General features: G+C 42.2%; 1 protein-coding gene across 3 annotated transcripts in view; it reads left to right on the top strand.

The window, feature by feature from the left end:
• PDCD1LG2 (programmed cell death 1 ligand 2) overlaps nt 1-17,784 on the top strand; it is a 63,261-nt gene that overhangs the window by 41,309 nt on the left and 4,168 nt on the right. For 2 of the 3 annotated variants that reach the window (XM_032138763.2, XM_032138764.2), the window contains 2 exons: nt 8,296-8,430; nt 13,827-14,098. In XM_032138763.2, the coding sequence (XP_031994654.1) occupies nt 8,296-8,430; nt 13,827-13,939 (248 nt within the window). In that variant the 3' untranslated portion in view covers nt 13,940-14,098. Of the gene's footprint in view, nt 1-8,295; nt 8,431-13,826; nt 14,099-17,784 lie in introns of those variants that run through there. The other variant, XM_032138766.2, reaches the window with a different exon arrangement.

Below are 17,784 nucleotides of genomic sequence, written 5' to 3'. Positions count from 1 at the left end.
CTATCAGTTACAGTTCAGATATGAAACAGATGGCATACTTGAGTGATTTGAGGAGAGTGTAATAAAGGGACTATTTACAAAGGTGTGATCACCATTTGGAGAAACTACAAAGGATAGTGCAGAACACTGGGGCTTCAATGTTGGGAGAGCCATTACTACTGTTGGAGAAGTTACTGGAATCAGAAGGGAGCTGTAGGGAAAGCCCCACTTCCCAGGAGCTGTAGCCACAGAATAGGGAAGCTGCCACATGCAGCAACTCCAAAGGGTGGAAACTGGATGAATGAATACCCCAACCTCATTCTCCTCCCACCCTCCAATCTCCTGCTAGCGCCTTCTGTTGGCTGAACCCAGCTAGAAGTCAGAGAATACAAGGGTCCACTGTTGTATTCCATAAAAGTCAACTTCTCAGGGCTCAGAACAGTGTTGACGTGTACAGAATAGATCTGCAGAGGAAACAGAAAATATCTAGTACAATAGCTAATCACTGTGATTCATGCACAGTGTCATGAGCCAGCAGGATGAATATTCCTTTGCTATATTTGCTGCCAGTCAGCTGGTTATGGGTTTTTCCAAGAAATTTGGTCTCTAACAAAATTCTTCAGAGCCTTTACTGACTATGCTGGATATTTTTGGAAGGGATCCCATACTATTGAACTTCATACACCAGCAGAATTTCAAACAATATTGGGAGAATAACAACTTTTATCTGCCCAGTAAGGACAACTAACACCTAGTATCACAATCATTTTGTAAGAGACAGGTAATTTCATCACCGAGTGCATATGTTTTCTAATGCTCTTATATCAAATTACCACAAGCTTCACAGTTAAAGCAACACAGATTTACTATCTGATACTTATGGAGGTCAGAAAGCCAGACTTGAGTTTCACTGGGCTCAAATCAAGGTGTCAGCAGAATTGCAGAGGCCCTAGGGGAAGATTCCACTTTCCTGTCTTTTCCAGCTGCTAGAGGCCACCTGCATTCATTGCCTCATGGCCCCTCCCTCTATCTTCAGAGGCAGCAACCCTATCATTCAGCCTTCTGCTTCTGTCACCACATCTCTCTCTCTCTCTCTCTCTTTTTTTTTTGAGATGGAGTCTTATTCTGCTGCCCAGGCTGGAATGCAGTGGCATGATCCCCGCTCACTGCAACCTCCACCTCCCGGGTTCAAGCAATTCTCCTGTTTCAGCCTCCTGAGTAGCTGGGATTACAGGCACCTGCCACCACGCCTGGCTGATTTTTGTATTCTTAGTAGAGATGGGGTTTCACCATGTTGGCCAGGCTGGTCTCAAACTCCTGACCTCAGGTGATCCGCCCACCTCAGCCTCTCAAAGTGCTAGGATTACAGGCGTGAGCCACCGTGATCAGCCACATCTCTTTCTCTAACTAGCTTGCTTCTATTTGCCACCTCTTAAGGACCCTTGTAATTGCATTAGGTACTCCACCCCCCCAGTTATTCGGGGTGATCTTCCCATCTCAAGGTCCATCTTCAAAATTCCTTTTGCCATGTAAGATGACATATTCACATGTTCCAGGGATTAGAATATGGACATCTTTGGGGAGAGCCATCATTTTATCTACCCTACTGAGAAGGGATATACTCTCAGAATAAAGGACAGTCCCTAGTACTGATTCAATCTGGCTTTATAGAAAATTCACTATATTATCATTGTATTTCACATTTTGCCCTTTGTCTTAGCTGGTAAGACAGAGCCTATGATAAGGACTTGTGTGGCATGCAGGTATTTAATTGGCAACCCCAGAGGGCAGAAGCAAGAGATGTAGGAGTTTAAGAGAGGGTAATACAAGAGTATATTATCAAAGTTGTTGTGTGGGCAACAGAAACTCAAATATTCAAGGACCAGCATGTAGATAGCCTCCTAAGATGTCTACTCAATCAACGAATTTCAGGTGGAAGGACTTGTTCATCTGCTTCATGCCCATTGGTTGACAGGAATATGAACTCCATTCTGCTGCTGGGCTAGACATGCATGTGGGCTGAGTGAGCTTCCCCCGGCATCCATAGCATCAGAAAAGTCTCAGGGCAGAAAGAAAAGTATCCAATTTGAGGTGAATTACTGACCTTGAAGTGAGTGTAAGCCCACCCAGAATTCTACTCCACCTGGCTGAAGTGAAAGGTGAGGCTGAGAGGAAATAAGGCAGGACTGCACAGTCCCCAATTGTACTGTTCAAATCCACTCATGCCCTACATTAAGTCAGCTCTGCCACTGAGCCTTCTAGCTGGGAGGCAGCCACAATCTCTGCAGAAGATTTAATATACATCAGTTTGTGGAACAAGCTGTAGTTCTTGCTGCTGCTGTTGATCCCAAGCCACAGTTGATATTTGTTGTCTCACTCATCCACCATACATTCCAGATTTCCCTCACCTAACACCCCAGATGGAATAGTTTCTTTGCCTGTTAGGGTGACCCAGAATTACGACCCTAAGAGATCTGAGCTTTTGATCAGCATGCCCTTAACAGACTGGGGTTGTTGCAAATATCTTTTCATTATCACTGGATATGGAAGTAAAAAGAACCAGTGAATCAGTGGACCCCTGAGTTCCAGACATACTCTTCCTTGTCTCCATTATGTAGCGGTGTTCAAGATTTTCATGATAATCAAGATTGATTACTCCACCAGTATGGTAATTTTTTTCTTTGCCCACTGGTCTGCCAGTATTAAGAGCTCAAGGTGGCCAGGCCAGTAGCACAGCTTTAGATGCAGTAGAACAAGCACAGTATCCCCTGCTAGGATTCCCCATAGGAAGCCAGAACTTTGATCCAGCAGAGCCTAAATGTGTGGGGTTGAGTGAACTTCTATAAGTGAGTCATTAGAAGTAATGGTGAGAGGGTGCCAGGCGCGGTGGCTCACGCTTGTAATCCCAGCACTTTGGGAGGCCGAGGCGGGCGGATCACGAGGTCAGGAGATCGAGACCACGGTGAAACCCCGTCTCTACTAAAAATACAAAAAACTTAGCCAAGCGTGGTGGCGGGCGCCTGTAGTCCCAGCTACTTGGAGAGGCTGAGGCAGGAGAATGGCGTGAACCTGGGAGGCGGAGCTTGCAGTGAGCCAAGATCGCGCCACTGCACTCCAGCCTGGGTGACAGAGCGAGACTCCGTCTCAAAAAAAAAAAAAAAAAAGAAGTAATGGTGAGAGGGGCCAACCTGCAGCATTGGGATAGCCCTGTTACAAACATAGAACATGCTTGAGGAGGTTGTCAGGAGGAAATGAGTTAGACCTTGCACAGAACCACCACCATCAAGTACAGCTGGGGTGAGGCAGACATGGTATGAGTTGAGGCATCAGAGATATCTGATGCTTTATCCCAAATTAAAATTAATTTTTTCATGGAGTGACACTGATCCACAGACCAGACTCTAAGAACTTTGCAGTGACTAAATACCCATCTCATCATTACTTTCCTGGTATTTTCTTCTGGAAAAAATTCTTCCCTGATACAGTTTTCAGAGGCAGCTAGATGCACTGTCATCTCTCCCCTCTTCCCACTTCTCTACCTATCCACAATTTACTACCCAATGCCAACACTAAAGTTAGCCCAACTTCCTTCTAACTAAATTATTAGTTTAGAAGGAAAGAGAGGAGTCATGCTAAGGACCTTAACTGAAATCTAAAAACATTAGAGGCTGGGCACGATGGTTCATGTCTGTAATCCCAGCACTTTGGGAGGCCAAGGTAGGAGGATCACTTGAGCTCAGTAGATTGAGGTTACAGTGAGCTACAATTGTGCCATTGTACTCCACTCTAGCCTGGGCAACAGAGTGAGACTGTCTCCAAAAAAGAAAAGGAAAGGGGAGAGGAGGGGAGAGGAGGTAGGGAGGGGAAAGAAAGAAACTAGAAATCCATCAATTTTAGGACCAACTTCAGGTAAAAAAATGAATTAGGCAAGTTGGTCTTTCAACATTCTCTACCTATCTTTATATCATGGTTGAGACCACAGACTTCTCATCTCATGAAAGATGAAGTCTAACTAATTCATACTAAAGCTAAAGCCTCTAAAGAGGATTAAATATGAGCAATCCCACGAGAACTTTTTTTCCTTGTAATTGTTTATTCAACTGTCATTCGTTATGCGGAATTTCCTGCCTGGTTAAGTGTGGCCCAGTACTTTGGATGAATTGTAGTTTTCTAGAAAGAAGCTTCTTATATAAGAACCTCTCCAGGGAAATAGGGGCCTGTATAAGATTAATTGAGAAATAACTTTACACCACTGATTATGTCAGTGTTCTATTCTGCATGGTAGAGATGTGAAAGGGCAGACTGACCATGGCTCTGGAAGCCTTTACGCTGTGAGAAGTTAACAGTGGAGTAAAATAGCCACCCACTTTCTCCATGGGAGCCAACATGGCTGACTAAATAGTCAACAACCATGGGAGAGACCTGTGGGGTTTTCATCAGAGCTCAGGCTCTCCTAGGGTATCACTCATAAATACAGCCATCAGGGAGACGGAGAAATCTTTGTGCAGCGAGAAATTCTCAACCTGGTTTTACCCATCCTTCCCAGCTTTGTATCTGTCCTACTGTTCACTGACATGGATCCTCTGCTTCGTTAACCATCCCTTCCTCACCACACGCTCTCTAAACTTGGCTGCACCTTTTCTACCTCCATGCCTTCTTTGCTCAGGTTTTTCCACATAAATATCATTATTTCTCTCTCTACTAGCTCCAAGCCCACCCTCTCTCTGGGGCAGCTCAGTCACTCCAGGGCACAAGGGGGTCTTTCCCTCATCCCACATTTTGAGACCTATTACCTGGACCATTTGTTTGCCTTGTAACTATGCTTGCCTTTTTAATTGCTATTTTATTTTCCATGTATTTTCATTGTTCACACAAGTCGTCTTTATTCCACACTAAGGCAAAAACAGAGTCCTGTGTTCATAATAAGTGCTCAACAAATGTTGGGTTGATTGGGTTGGAGACTCCATCTTAGATAATTGCAGTCCCATCAAACCAGCTACCAGACTGTGTGGACAGCCAGGTCAGAGCAGCCAAATGATATTCTAGCTTGTGGCACAAATACCAGCAACAAAATAACCAAAGTCACACATCCGCCTCTGAGTTCCTTGCTTCTATTTCTCAAGGGCATTTTTAAGTTGTCTTATGACTGTTCCCTTTCTACTCATTCTCATAAATTGAGCTGTGGACTGCTGTGACCCACAGACTTCTCCGGAAGTCAATGTATAAAACGAACACAGAAATGAAGAGTATGGTGGGTGGAGGGTACTCCAGTGACTCTAGAATGGATGACTGAACATTCCAAATTTCAAGCACAAGTTAGGGAGCAACAGATCATTTTCCTTTTGAAATAGGGTTTCTTCTGCTCAGCCAGTTGTTGTATTTTCATTAGGAAATGGAATGGGACTACACCACAAAAAATAAATATAAAAGGACCCTTGTAGGGCTGGCAGAAAAGAGAATCCTTCCTAGGAGACCTAGAGGTGATTCCAGGCAGTGGTTGAGAGCATGGGCTCTGATGTCAGACAGGCTTAAATTTCAAACTCTCTCTCTTTTAGCTTTGAGAACCTAAATATCCTATTTAGCCACTCTAGCACTCAGTCTCTCATGTGTAGCATGAAGGTGAGTAGTGGTAGATAGCTTATAGGGTTATCATGAGGATTAAATGAAACGTGCTTGTAAAGTGCTTAGTACTCAGAAAGTGTGCAAACCGTAAAAAAATATGGTATCTCTAGCAAGTTGCATGACTTACTTGTGAGTTCATGAAGTTGTGGCAAGGATAATGCAAATATTTTTTTGCCATTGCATCACTATATCATTGCTAAGAGTATGCCATTATTGGCCAGGCGCAGTGGCTCATGCCTGTAATCCTAGCACTTTGGGAGGCTGAGATGGGTGGATTGCTTGAGGTTAGGAGTTCAAAATCAGCCTGGCTAACATGGTGAAACCCGGTCTCTACTAAAAATACAAAAAATTAGCCAGGAGTGGTGGCAGGTTCCTGTAATCCCAGCTACTCAAGAGGCTGAGGCAGGAGAATCACTTGAACCCAGGAGGTGGAGGTTGCAGTGAGCCAAGATCATGCCACTGCACTACAGCCTGGGCAACAAGAGTGAATCTCCTTCTCAAATAAATAAATAAATAAAAATAAAATAAAATAAACGACAAAAGAGTATGCAAGAATTTTAAAACAACTTAGAGGAATATGTATTAGGATACAGGCTAAGCCACCATAATGAAGACACCTCAAAATACAGTGAGAAGCAAGACAGAAGTATATTTCTTTCCATGTAACACTCAGGTGGTTCAGAGCAGCTAAGTAGCTGTGTTCCACAGAGTCATTCAATGATCCAGATTCTTTTCATCTGTTGCTCTGCCGTTCTCCAGGATGTTGTCCCTATAAAATTGTCAAAGCTCAGTCAGTGCCAAACCCATGTTTCAACCTTCAGAAAGTAAATGAGTGGTGGAAGACACATTCAATGTTTTAAGGCCAAGACATTGAAAACTCACTCTCTTAGCCTGAACTTAGATTACGTGGCTGGGCCCACTTAACTACAGGGGAGGCTTGGAAACATAGTCTCTGAGAAGCCATGTGTCCAGCTAATTCCTTAATACTAAAGTTGAAAGAAAGAATGGATTAACCAGCAGTATACCACAAGATAACAAATGACTAGGAGGATCAGGCTAGGTGGACTAGAAAAGAGACAGTCAATTCAGTGCAACAATTCCATATTGACACTTTTCATGTAGCTGTTGCTTGGCTCTATCTAGAGAGGACTCAGAGGTAGTTTAGATAAGGCCTTTGCCCTCCAAACAGTCTAAGCAGACTGATTTCCTACTGGATGTTCAACTTTGGAGTCTTCAGCGATGAGTAGGGTGTCTGTATATGGAAGAGACTATGAGGGAACCTGCACAGGACAAGGGTTTGCATAAAGACATTGAGGTAGGGACCTCTCTTGTTGTGGGGACAGTGAGAGGCCCAGTTCTCCTTGACTCACAAAGTGCTTACTAAGCACTTCCTAGAAATTAAGAAGCAGATTATAATCACTATGGGTTATCCAGTGTTTGGATGAGCAAGGCTCCTTATCTTTTCTTCCTTAATGTTAATCACACTCTTTTGGATGGAGACAAATATCTGTGGGGGCTGAGCTTTGGGTCAGATAGATCCGGGTTTGCAATCCTGGCACTGACTTTTACTTAGCAGTGATGACCTCAGATAGATTATTTAGCAACTCTGAGACTTACTTCCTCAACTCTAAAATGAGGGGCTCAGACTAAATAATGTGTAATCTCTTCTCCACTAAAGCAATCCGTGGTTCTCAGATAGCACTGTGCTGGAGGTAGTGGAGTTTGAGGGCTGGGAAGTTGGGAGGACTGAGCCCTTCCTCCTGAGCAGTTTTGTCCAGTTTTTCCTGTACCAGCCTGTCATGTTTATTCCATGTGAATGACTCCAGAGGAAAAATTTAAGCTTTTGAATAGGGCACAAATTAACTTGGGTACCCTTTCACCTCCCTGTAGGTGAACACTCCTCCAGCCCTGCCTTTTGTCAGTCTGGAGCCCTTGTTCTAATATGCACACACCAGAGGACTTTACAAGGCTTTCCCCAGCCTCCAGAATTATTCTTCGGATCCACCCCTCTACTAAACTCACCCTTTCCTCAGTGCCAGGACGTTGAAAAACTGAAACAAGGCAAAGGGCCAATTGTAATAATTCACATTAAGGCATGAGTGGCTGGGTTTAGTATATTAACACTACCTAGGACATTCTATTTTTTCCAAAAGGATCCTGTTAATCCTTGAAATTTAACAAGGATAGATTCTAAGTACTGTGAGTACTTGTCAGTGGGGGAAAGACATTTTTGGGCTGAGAGACTTTGCCACTGGGAAGAGAGAGAGGATGAGGAGGAGAAGGGGGATAGGGAGGAAAAAGAGAAAAAAGAAAGAAAGATGATTAGATGATAGATGGATGGATTGATGGATGGATGGAAAAAAATAATATGAGAGAGTGGTAAAAAGCACAGAATCTGGAACCAGACTGTATCTTGGCTGGGTCACTTACTGTGTAACTTAGGGAAAGCTTCCTAGTCTCTCTGTGCCTCACTTTCTTCACCAGTGAAATGGGGATCATAGCAGAGCCAACTTCACAGAGTGGTTGTGAGGAGTGGATGAGCTGATAGGTGCAGAGCACTTAGAATAGGGCCTGGCATGGAGTAAATGCTCCACAGAGCTAGCCGTATTGGCTGTCACCCACTCATGTGGCCAGCCTGTTGGTCTACCTCTTAGCTGCCATGTAACAGGATTCTGGTGCTTTTCCTTCACCCAGGTCAGATGGAACCCAGGACCCGTCCAACTTGGCTGCTTCACATTTTCATCCCCTCCTGCATCATTGCTTCCATTTTCATAGCCACAGTGATAGCCCTAAGAAAACAACGCTGTCAAAAGCTGTATTCTTCAAAAGGTAAGTGAGTTTTATTCCTGGTAACCAAATGGACTGGGTGTCTGCAGCATGAGCCACTGCTTTGCACTGTAGGCCTACGGCTTCCTGGTTTCATGCTAAACCCACTCAGAGCTTATGAACCACTCTGAGCTTGTCTTGATGACTGTTTTTCCCCAGAAGAAAATGGCTCTCATCGTCAGTGAGCTGAACTTCTTCCACTGAGTTTTTTAAAGGGAATGTTTTGTTCTTATGTCTGAAAGAGTTTGTCTTATTCTTTGAGCCAAAAGCTTTCATCAGCCTCATGACAGCGATGTTATTTTGGCAATGCAGATAGCTACGTGCTCAGATTTTGCTGGTGGGAGGTTGCCAGGATCCTTTCTGAGGATTCCTTCCATTTTCACCCCTCTTTTCCCCAGTCTGGATATGAGCTGGGTTAAACCCACCCCCTCTCCCAGGAATCTCAACCCCACGGTTGGGTAAGGAAAAGAGAAAGGTTTGTGAGGCCATTTGGGGATAAGGAAACAGCTGGTTGATGGTGCATTAATGTCTTTCAGCAGCTCCCTTCGAGTTTCTCCTTAGCCTGTTGTATTCTCCTGTTCTGTTGTACCAGCTGGGACAGAGCCCTGATTTCATTGCTTCGTTGTTCATGTGTCTGTCTTTGGTTTCCTGGGTGGAGCCTGCCCACAAAACCCCCAGGATGTATGCAGGCCTAGCTGGTGCTTTCCTAAACGGCTCCCTTGTCTGCACTCAACAAACTTCTCCAAAGATCTGTACGTGGCCTCATCTATAGAAAAGGAAATGACATGTGGAAATAATTCAGCAGGAGTTTGCAGCAGCACTATCTGAGGACTAGGGGAATTTTAAGTGGTTGTTATCTTACATTTATACTCATAACTTCTGTATTTTCATCTGCCATAAAATATTGTCATGTTCTATTTGTCCATTGCCCTATGTGTGTATGCATTCACTTGGGTGCTGACCACAATATTTCTAACTGTAGAATGCAAGGAATTGTTGCCAAAAGAAAAAGACAGAGGGAGGGAAGAAGATGGCGAGGGGAGTGAGGGAGAAAGAGAAAACAGGAGATGGAGAAGAAGAAAGAAAGAAAAATAAATGTGGGAGGGAAGAGAGCTTCATGGTAAAGGAGGAGGTATGTCCAACAGAACTTCGACTTTTAAATAGAACCACTTCAGAGAGTTGTGTCAGACGCACCTCAGTTGTCTTATCTTCTGCCATTCTTCTTTACCTCCCACACCCATAGCTCTTGAAAACAGTCTTATACTAGGGTTCAAGGCCTGGGGCCTGAGGACTCCTTAATAACTTCAGAAATGAGCAGCTGAGTGTTCCATTCCAGCTGTCTTTGGGAGAATGGAATGGAATCACACTCAAAGATAGAGTGGAAATAAATCCTCTCCTCATCCTTCACCCCAGTCTTAAGAGTGAGTGAGGATATCAGTAGCTCCAAGCTGGGAGGTAAAGCTCAAGTTCTAACTGTGATTAGGAGGCCTTTCTTACAAATAAGAATTAAGTGAATAAATGTGCAAACAATTTCTTTTATATTTTTAATGAACCAGAGAGAAATCATGGTTGCCTATATAACCCTTGTCTCTAACTCACTTGCATTCAGATCTGCTTTCTTACATGTGTCTGCCATGCACACAAACTTGTGTGCCATGGAAAAGGGTTGAGAACTGCTGGTGATGTAGACAGAGCTTTAAACCAGGGTCAGAGGGCTAGGCTGGGACCTGGTGCTGCCATTTATTGGCTCTCTGACCTTGTACAAATTGCCTATCTTCTTTGAAATGGTCTTTCTTTCTGTAAAAGGGGAAGCAGCAAGAGAAGGAACATTTTACAGCTTATTGGCCGAACTTCACTGCTGCTAGTGTGGTTCAACTTGGGCTACAGAGGAATCTTCCTAACTGGTTTCCCTGTATTCACTCCTGCTACCTCCAACTTGGTCTGTTCTCACTTTTTGCTATAATAGGCTTTTAAAAATCATAAATCTACCACATGTCCTCTGTTCAGACCTTCTCCATGGCTTCTTATTGCTTACTGGATGAAGTTCCAACAAGCCCAGGATGGTTTGACTCATGTCTCCAGCTTTAACTGCATCACCATCACCTTCATTGTCTAAGCTCTAACCATACAGGATTTTCTAGTCCTCAGAGGCATGGAAGTCTTTCAATTCCGAGTTTTCTCATACAATATTGTCTCTTCTTAAAATACTTTCTTCTTGTTGTCCACCTGAGTTGGAGTCATCTTTTCAATCTCAGCTAAGCTTATACTTCATCAAGTCTTTCCTAATTCTACCCCCACGCACCACACCCATTACATTAAATCCCCTTATTATATGTTTCCATAGCACCTACTTCTTCTTTCAGTATACTCAGCACACAATCGCATATCTAGGCTCTGTTTTAATAGCTTGGGCTACCAATTAAATTGCATCCCTTTTAATTTTCCAATTAATTCCTCAAGTACCCCCATGCCCATCTTAGCAAGAAGTTCAATGTCTTCCTCTTATAGCATGTACTTCTCCACCTCCCACAAACTGCCAGAAAGCTTACTTAGCCCACAGGGCCAGTGCTAGGCAGCTAGGTTAGTCCTCCGGAGGGCCCTGGTTTTGAGCAGCTGCTGTCTACTGCTGCCATGCAGAATCTCGTCCTTCCAGATGTCTCCATCCACTGCGCAAAGGTAACCTTGCTGGTTCCGATCCCCACACAGACCCCAGTGCTACAAGATTACAGTTCTTATGGTTCCCCAACACGTGCTCTGTCATTGGTCCCAAAGCAGGACCCCTATGGGTTGATGAGGTAGGAGGGGATCCCTGCCTTAGCCACAGCTGCACACAGCCAGCCTCTTCCCTTCTAGGCCCTCATGTTGAGCCTGGGACACCAGTCCTAACTTCCTTCTCTTCAGTTCCTCTTAGGGCCATTGGTATCCTGAACTTCTTAGTCCATTGCAAAGTTAAGTAAAGAGGTAGCAGTCTTAGTCCCTTTCCTTCCAGATGGCTCCTTAGCTCCTGAACAGATTTACCCACCTATACCTCAGTGACTAGCTCTGTGTACTAAAGTGTATTAGGAGGGCAGCCATTATTGGTCCATAAAAGGTCCTGCTTACCATTTTCCCCTAAGAGGAACAATTCAACAGTTCAGGGCTCCAGGGTGACCTGCTGGACTCTAGAGAAGAAGCTGGCAACTTCTGTTGCAAAATAATGTTAAATTCTGCTTCATCTGCTAGTCTTTATGTTTCAAGAGTACAGTAACTGTGTTTCTCTGATTCACCAATATATGACCAGTGTCTAAAAAATTACCTGGCATATAATAAATGTTCAGTGAAATTTTAAACATTGGACCTACTATATGCAGGTTGAGTATGCTAGATCTGCTCTGTCCAATATAATAGCCATCTGTGGCTCTTTTCAAGTTAAATAAAAATTCAATTCATCAGTCACATCTTAAGTATTCACACACTGTAAGTGTTCAATAGCCATGTACAGATAATTGCTCCTGTATTGGACAGTACAGATATACAACATTTCCATCATTGCAGAAAGTTCTACTGAAAACCACTGTGCTAGACCCTTTACAAACTTCTCATTTAATTTCACAAAAATTGCTTGTGGCAAGGAGAAGTGTCTTTATGCTGGAGTTAAGAAAGTGAGGCTTGCAAAAGTTATATGACTTCCCAAAGTCATACAGCTGGGATTTGAATACAGGTCTATTTGACTCCAAAACTTGTGGCCTATTTGTTGCAAAAGTTCTTAATACAAATTGGTTCAATCAATATTATTATCTTTGAGCAACGGAAGGAAAAAGTAAGCTTCAATCCAAAATAATTGAGTGACTTATACATTGACTTGCTGAGCCAATGGCAAAGTCAAGTTAGAATCCAGTAGGAGTCACCAGCTACAGAATCTAGATCTTTAGAACAGGTCTTCAGATCTTCAGAACAGTGTTTCTTAAACTCTCTTGTGAAGGAACAGTTATCATCATAGGCTGGTAACAGTTCACCTACCAGCACCAGCCCATGAAGCAGACTCTGAGTGGCACAGCCCTACAAGATTGAGCCAGAATTTTACAGGGGTTTAAAACCAAATATGCTGGTTTATGGTTACCTGTGGCCCACAGAGAATGGCAGCACTAACCTCAGGCATTATCGAGGTACCCACTGAAGCCAACATTCAAGAGCAATTCCTATGGGTTAACCACTGGGCTCCTTTCAAATGCAAACCCTCATGAAAGAGACTACAGTGCTGAATAGAGACCTCCAAATTCCAGGCCGAGCTCATGATAGTCATGAGGGAATTACTAAAAACCTGGTATATAAGGGCAAAAGCAGAATTAGGAATGGACTGATTTCAGGAACCCAGGCAATGGCAGGAGTTGGGCATTAAATCTTAAAAGAGAATCAGAGTGGGAGGGAATATGTGAAATCAGAGGTTAAGAAAAAAGTGAAAACCTATTCAAGATTGCAAAGATATGAAACCAACCTAAGATCCCATTGACGAATAAGTGGATAAAGAAAATGTGGTATATATACACCCTGGAATATTACTCAGCCATGAAAAAGAATGAGATAATGTGTTTTGCAACAACTTGGATAGAGCTGGAGGTCATTATTCCAAGTGAAGTAACTCAGGAATGGAAAACCAAATACCATATATTCTCACTTGTAAGTGGGAGCTAAGCTATGGATATGCAAAGGCATACAGAGTGGTATAATGGGCATGGGAGACTCAGAAGGAGAGAGTAGGGAGTGGCAGTGAGGAATAAAAAAGCTGCATACTGAGTTCAATGTACAGTACTTGGGTGACGAGTGCACTAAAATCTCAGACTTCACCAGTATACAATTCATCCACATAACCAAAAACCACTTGTACCCCTAAACCTATTGATATAAAAAAAATCAAAAGAAAGATGTGAAACCAAGGAAACTTACTGGTGCGCAGCATCCCATTATGTGAACCTGTGCTTCTGAACCAAGAACTTGAGTTACTTTGAGCCAGTATCAGTCACTTATACCTTAGTGCAAATTAATTGATCAGAGCTTCTGACCTGGACCAGGGAAGGCAGGCAGAAGTGGCAGTCAAGACTAAAGCAGAAAAGGGAGAGCTAATTCTGCAGCCAGACATTTCCTGGATTGAATACCCAAATTAGTCCCTCAGCCTTTAAGTGCCTGAGGGCCAGGAGTAGACAGAGGAATGGAAAGTGTGAGTCTTCTTTGTTCACACTCTTTGCCTAGGGGCCAGATTTTGCTTTAGGCATTACCATCCTGAAGTCCCAGGCCACAGTGAACATTTGGGCTTCGCTATGTGGATTTATTTAGATTTACTTTTTGTCCTGCCATATTTTAATCTATAAGCCAAACAGTTTTCTCATTAATCTTATTCCATTTCTGGAATTTTTCTTTTTCAGACACAACAAAAAGACCTGTCACCACAACAAAGAGGGAAGTGAACAGTGCTGTGAGTAAGCATGATTTTTGCTTTTCTTTCTTACCTTCTTTTCTCTCTCAGCTTGAATTTTAAAGTAACCACTGTTCTATTAATTCATGGAAGGCAACTGAATAGTTCCAGCTTATAAAATCTTCCTGTTTGGTAGCATTTCAGCGAAGCCTTGTTCTTAGCCCCAGAACAATCATGCCATCTTTTGCTCGGTCTATATTCCTAAGCACTCCTAGATGATACTGCACTGGACCTCTGGTCTCACATAGTTAGAAACAGAGTTAAAATCTAACAGCAAAGAGAAGATATTCAACTGCGATGCAATTGACAGTGGATGTTTTTGCAACAAACAATGATTAAGAAGTACATTGTTGTGGGCTGTGAGTCAAGAGTAATATGGGAAAAACACAAGTCTCTTCATGAGGTTGACAGGTTTGGAGCTGGAATCTGTGGAGGAGGAAGGATATGATCTAGGGGTCAGAAGGAGTAGGTTGCTAAAATCATTAAGCCTGGTTGGATGAAAAGCTTAGACTCAGGGGAAGCAGCACATGATTGTGGGGGCTGGCAAGTTTGAAATGTGTAGGGCAGGCCAGCAGTCTGGAAACCCAGGCAGGATTTCTACGTTACAGTCTTGAGGCAGAATTCTGTCTTTTCTGGGAAACCTCAGTTTTTTGCTCTTAAGGCCCTCAACTGATTGAATGAAGCCAACCTACATCATGGGAGATAATCAGCTTTACTTCAAGTTAACTGATAGCAAATGATAATTACATCTACAAAATACTTTCACAGCAACATATAGACTAGCATTTGACTAAGCAACTGGGCACCATGGCTAAGCCAAGATGACACATAAAATTAATCATCACAGGCACCAAGAGATGAGGGGGGCAGTCTTGGACATATATTTGGCTGAAGTAAGTCAATTTGTCATTCCTGCCTGAGCCTTCATAAACAGAAGTAAGTAACCAACTACTATCTGGTCATTGGAGTTGTTCAAGAGGCCAGGGTTCTGTCTAATACCTGCTCATGCATGAACATGCCAACCTAGATTGCATGCAGACTGCCAGTTTGGGGTTTTTGTTTAGTTCAGCAGGATTTTTTTCTCAGCTCACTGCCTCTCAAAATTTCAGCAACAAAAGGACATCTGTGATATCAAAATCTACCACTCTAAGTATTTGGATGCAATAGCAATGAATATCTGAGTAAATCTAGGTGGCGAGTAGGGGCACCCTGTAGCCAAAATGATTTAACAAAATCAAACCAAAGTTTTGGAAATGATGCCTTGGTACAATGAAGAGACTACTTGAGGTAGGTTTGACTTATCTAATATCTTACTTTCTTTGCCTTAGGTGGTATGGCCATTTTCTTTGCCAATACCTAATGAGGAATTTAAATATTTCTAGATAGCTTTGGAAAGGTCCCTTAAAAAGGCACCAACATACCACTGCCAGATCTAATCACCCAAGACACTGTTTTCATCATCATCATGTCATCTCTTGTCTCTATAGATTATATCAAATCCTTCCCAGAATTTTTCAGGCCTTTTGACAACTAGCCACATTTCACTAAGCCAACTCACCTACCACTCCTCAACAAAACTTTTCCTCAAGTCGAGCTGCTCCACCAACACCACTGCCATGAGTCATTCCCGCTTCTGTGCCTTTGCTCATGTTGGTTATTCTTTTGGAATGTCCTCCCCATTCCTTCTTACTTGTCCAAATCCCAACTTTTGGCATGGTCTACTTTAAGACACAGTAATGATTAACTTTATTATTATAACACCAGGCTTCTCTTCAAAGACATTAGAAGTGTGTTTATACTAGCTCATTTAATCCTCACAGTAGCCCTCTAAAGTACTTACTCCCTGCTTCCCAGGTTATAGGTGAGGAAGCAAAACATGAAGAGGTTAACTAACTTGCCCAAGGTATATGGCTAATAATATAAGGGCCAATAAATTGATTCAGCAATCCAGATGTCCAAGTCAAGAATCCACACCCATACACTACACTCTGCTTTTTTAAAATTTAATTTAATTTTTTTTTAGAGACAGGGTCTTGTTCTATCACCCAGGATGGAGTGCAGTGGTATGACCGTGGCTCACTGCAGCCTCAACTTTTGAACTCAAGCAATCTTCCCACCTCAGCCTCCTGAGTAGCTGGGACTACAGGTGCATGCCACCGTACCTGGATTTTTAATTTTTATTTTGTGTAGAACTGGGGTCTCATTATGTTGCCCAGGATGGTCTCAAACTCCTGGGCTCAAGCAATCCTCCTGCCTTGGCCTCCCAAAGTGCTGGGATTCCAGGCGTGAGCCACTGTGCCCAGCCTACATACACTACACTCTCTTGCTTAATCTGTAAGACTCTCTCCCCCAACTCATACCTTTTTATTTTTCCGCTGCATTGTACACACAATCTATACCACTCTTAAGCACATGATTACAGCATTATTTTCTGGCTGCTTCTATGTGTCTATATTTTAGGTCCACCTGGTCAATATAATAAAGTGGGATATTAGTGTTAATGCAACTATATGGTATTTGATATTTGTCTTGCTGTCCGTTTATCAATGTTTCTTATAGTTTATTATGTAATAAATTTAAAAGGTGTCTGATTTTGACCAAACCTGACCCAATACTAAAAAAAATATTAAAATAAATTTTGTTTAATTTTAGTTGAGTCTATCAACTCAAAAAAAGAATAACCTACAACAATAACAAGTTTCAGAATATTTTTTAAATTACTGATTTTTTATGAGTATAAAAATAAAAAATAAAAAAGTGTAAAGAAAACAAAAATAATTTAGAATCCATTGCCTAGAAATTGCCATGGTTAAGATTTTAATATTGCTCAGGCCCAGACAGCTCAGGGCTTTGACGTTCCCACACCCATTCTCTGCCATCCCAGTTCTATCTCACCCCAAAACCATCCATTATGAGGCGAGTGTACAGATCTAGGCTGCCCGGGAGTCATCCCGCACTCTCATATTGTGACTTGGCATCTTGGGAGATGGAGTCTTGGGACTTGGCCTGGACATGTCCCTTGCATGTACTTCTTACAAGACTTTTATTCAGATGAATATTTTCCCTTACAAATTAAGAAGCACAAGGCTTGCTGGTTTTGCTTCACTAACCAGCAACTGAAGCAAGACCTGACTTGTGAAAATGTCTAGTAGAGTTCAGTATTAGTGCTGTTTCACCATTTCCTGGATCTCTTGCCTTTGTGCACATGATAGAATTGCACTTCTCTGTAATTAATTTGTAGTTAAGTGTGGTCATGTAACTCACTTTGGTCAATTAAATGTAAGCATAAGTGATGCGTGTTATTTCTGGGTAGAAGATATAAGAGTTGGCATATACTTTGCCATATTTTCTTTATCCATCTGGCATGGTAACCAGTAACATTCTAGGTAGTAATTGTTCCATCGGTCTCAGTCTCTGAGTAACTAAAATTGACAGAGTACCCTGCTGACCCTCAGTGTACATGGAACATGAACAAGAATAAGTTTTGTTTTTTATATTGAGATTTTAGAGTTGTTTGTTCCTACAGCATTACCTAGTTTACTCTAATACAACATGGAAAAAACTGGAACCTATAATAAATAGACCCTACGTTGCCATTTAAACTTCTATTTCTGAGGAATAATAATGTGGGGAAATACTTTCTATATAATAGAAAAATTGCAAAATAAAAATATACTTATGTATCATTCATGTCCTATTAAAAATGTTATTTATAGACTCATGATATTCCCTTCCTCCAGAAAAACAGAAGTAAAAATATGAAAATGCCTGTAATCATGTTTTTGGATTATGGAACCAAGTATCGCTTTTTACTTTTATGTTTTCTGAATTTTTGTTGTACTTCACCACATTTTTGAGTGCCCTGATGTATTACTTTTAAGAAGAATAATAATACTTTCTGAAGCCAT

This window comes from Hylobates moloch, unplaced genomic scaffold, assembly GCF_009828535.3.
Source record: "Hylobates moloch isolate HMO894 unplaced genomic scaffold, HMol_V3 SCAFFOLD_19, whole genome shotgun sequence".
Lineage (NCBI taxonomy): Eukaryota > Metazoa > Chordata > Mammalia > Primates > Hylobatidae > Hylobates > Hylobates moloch.
Note: the sequence above shows the minus strand (reverse complement) of the source record. Positions and strands in the feature narration are given on the sequence as shown.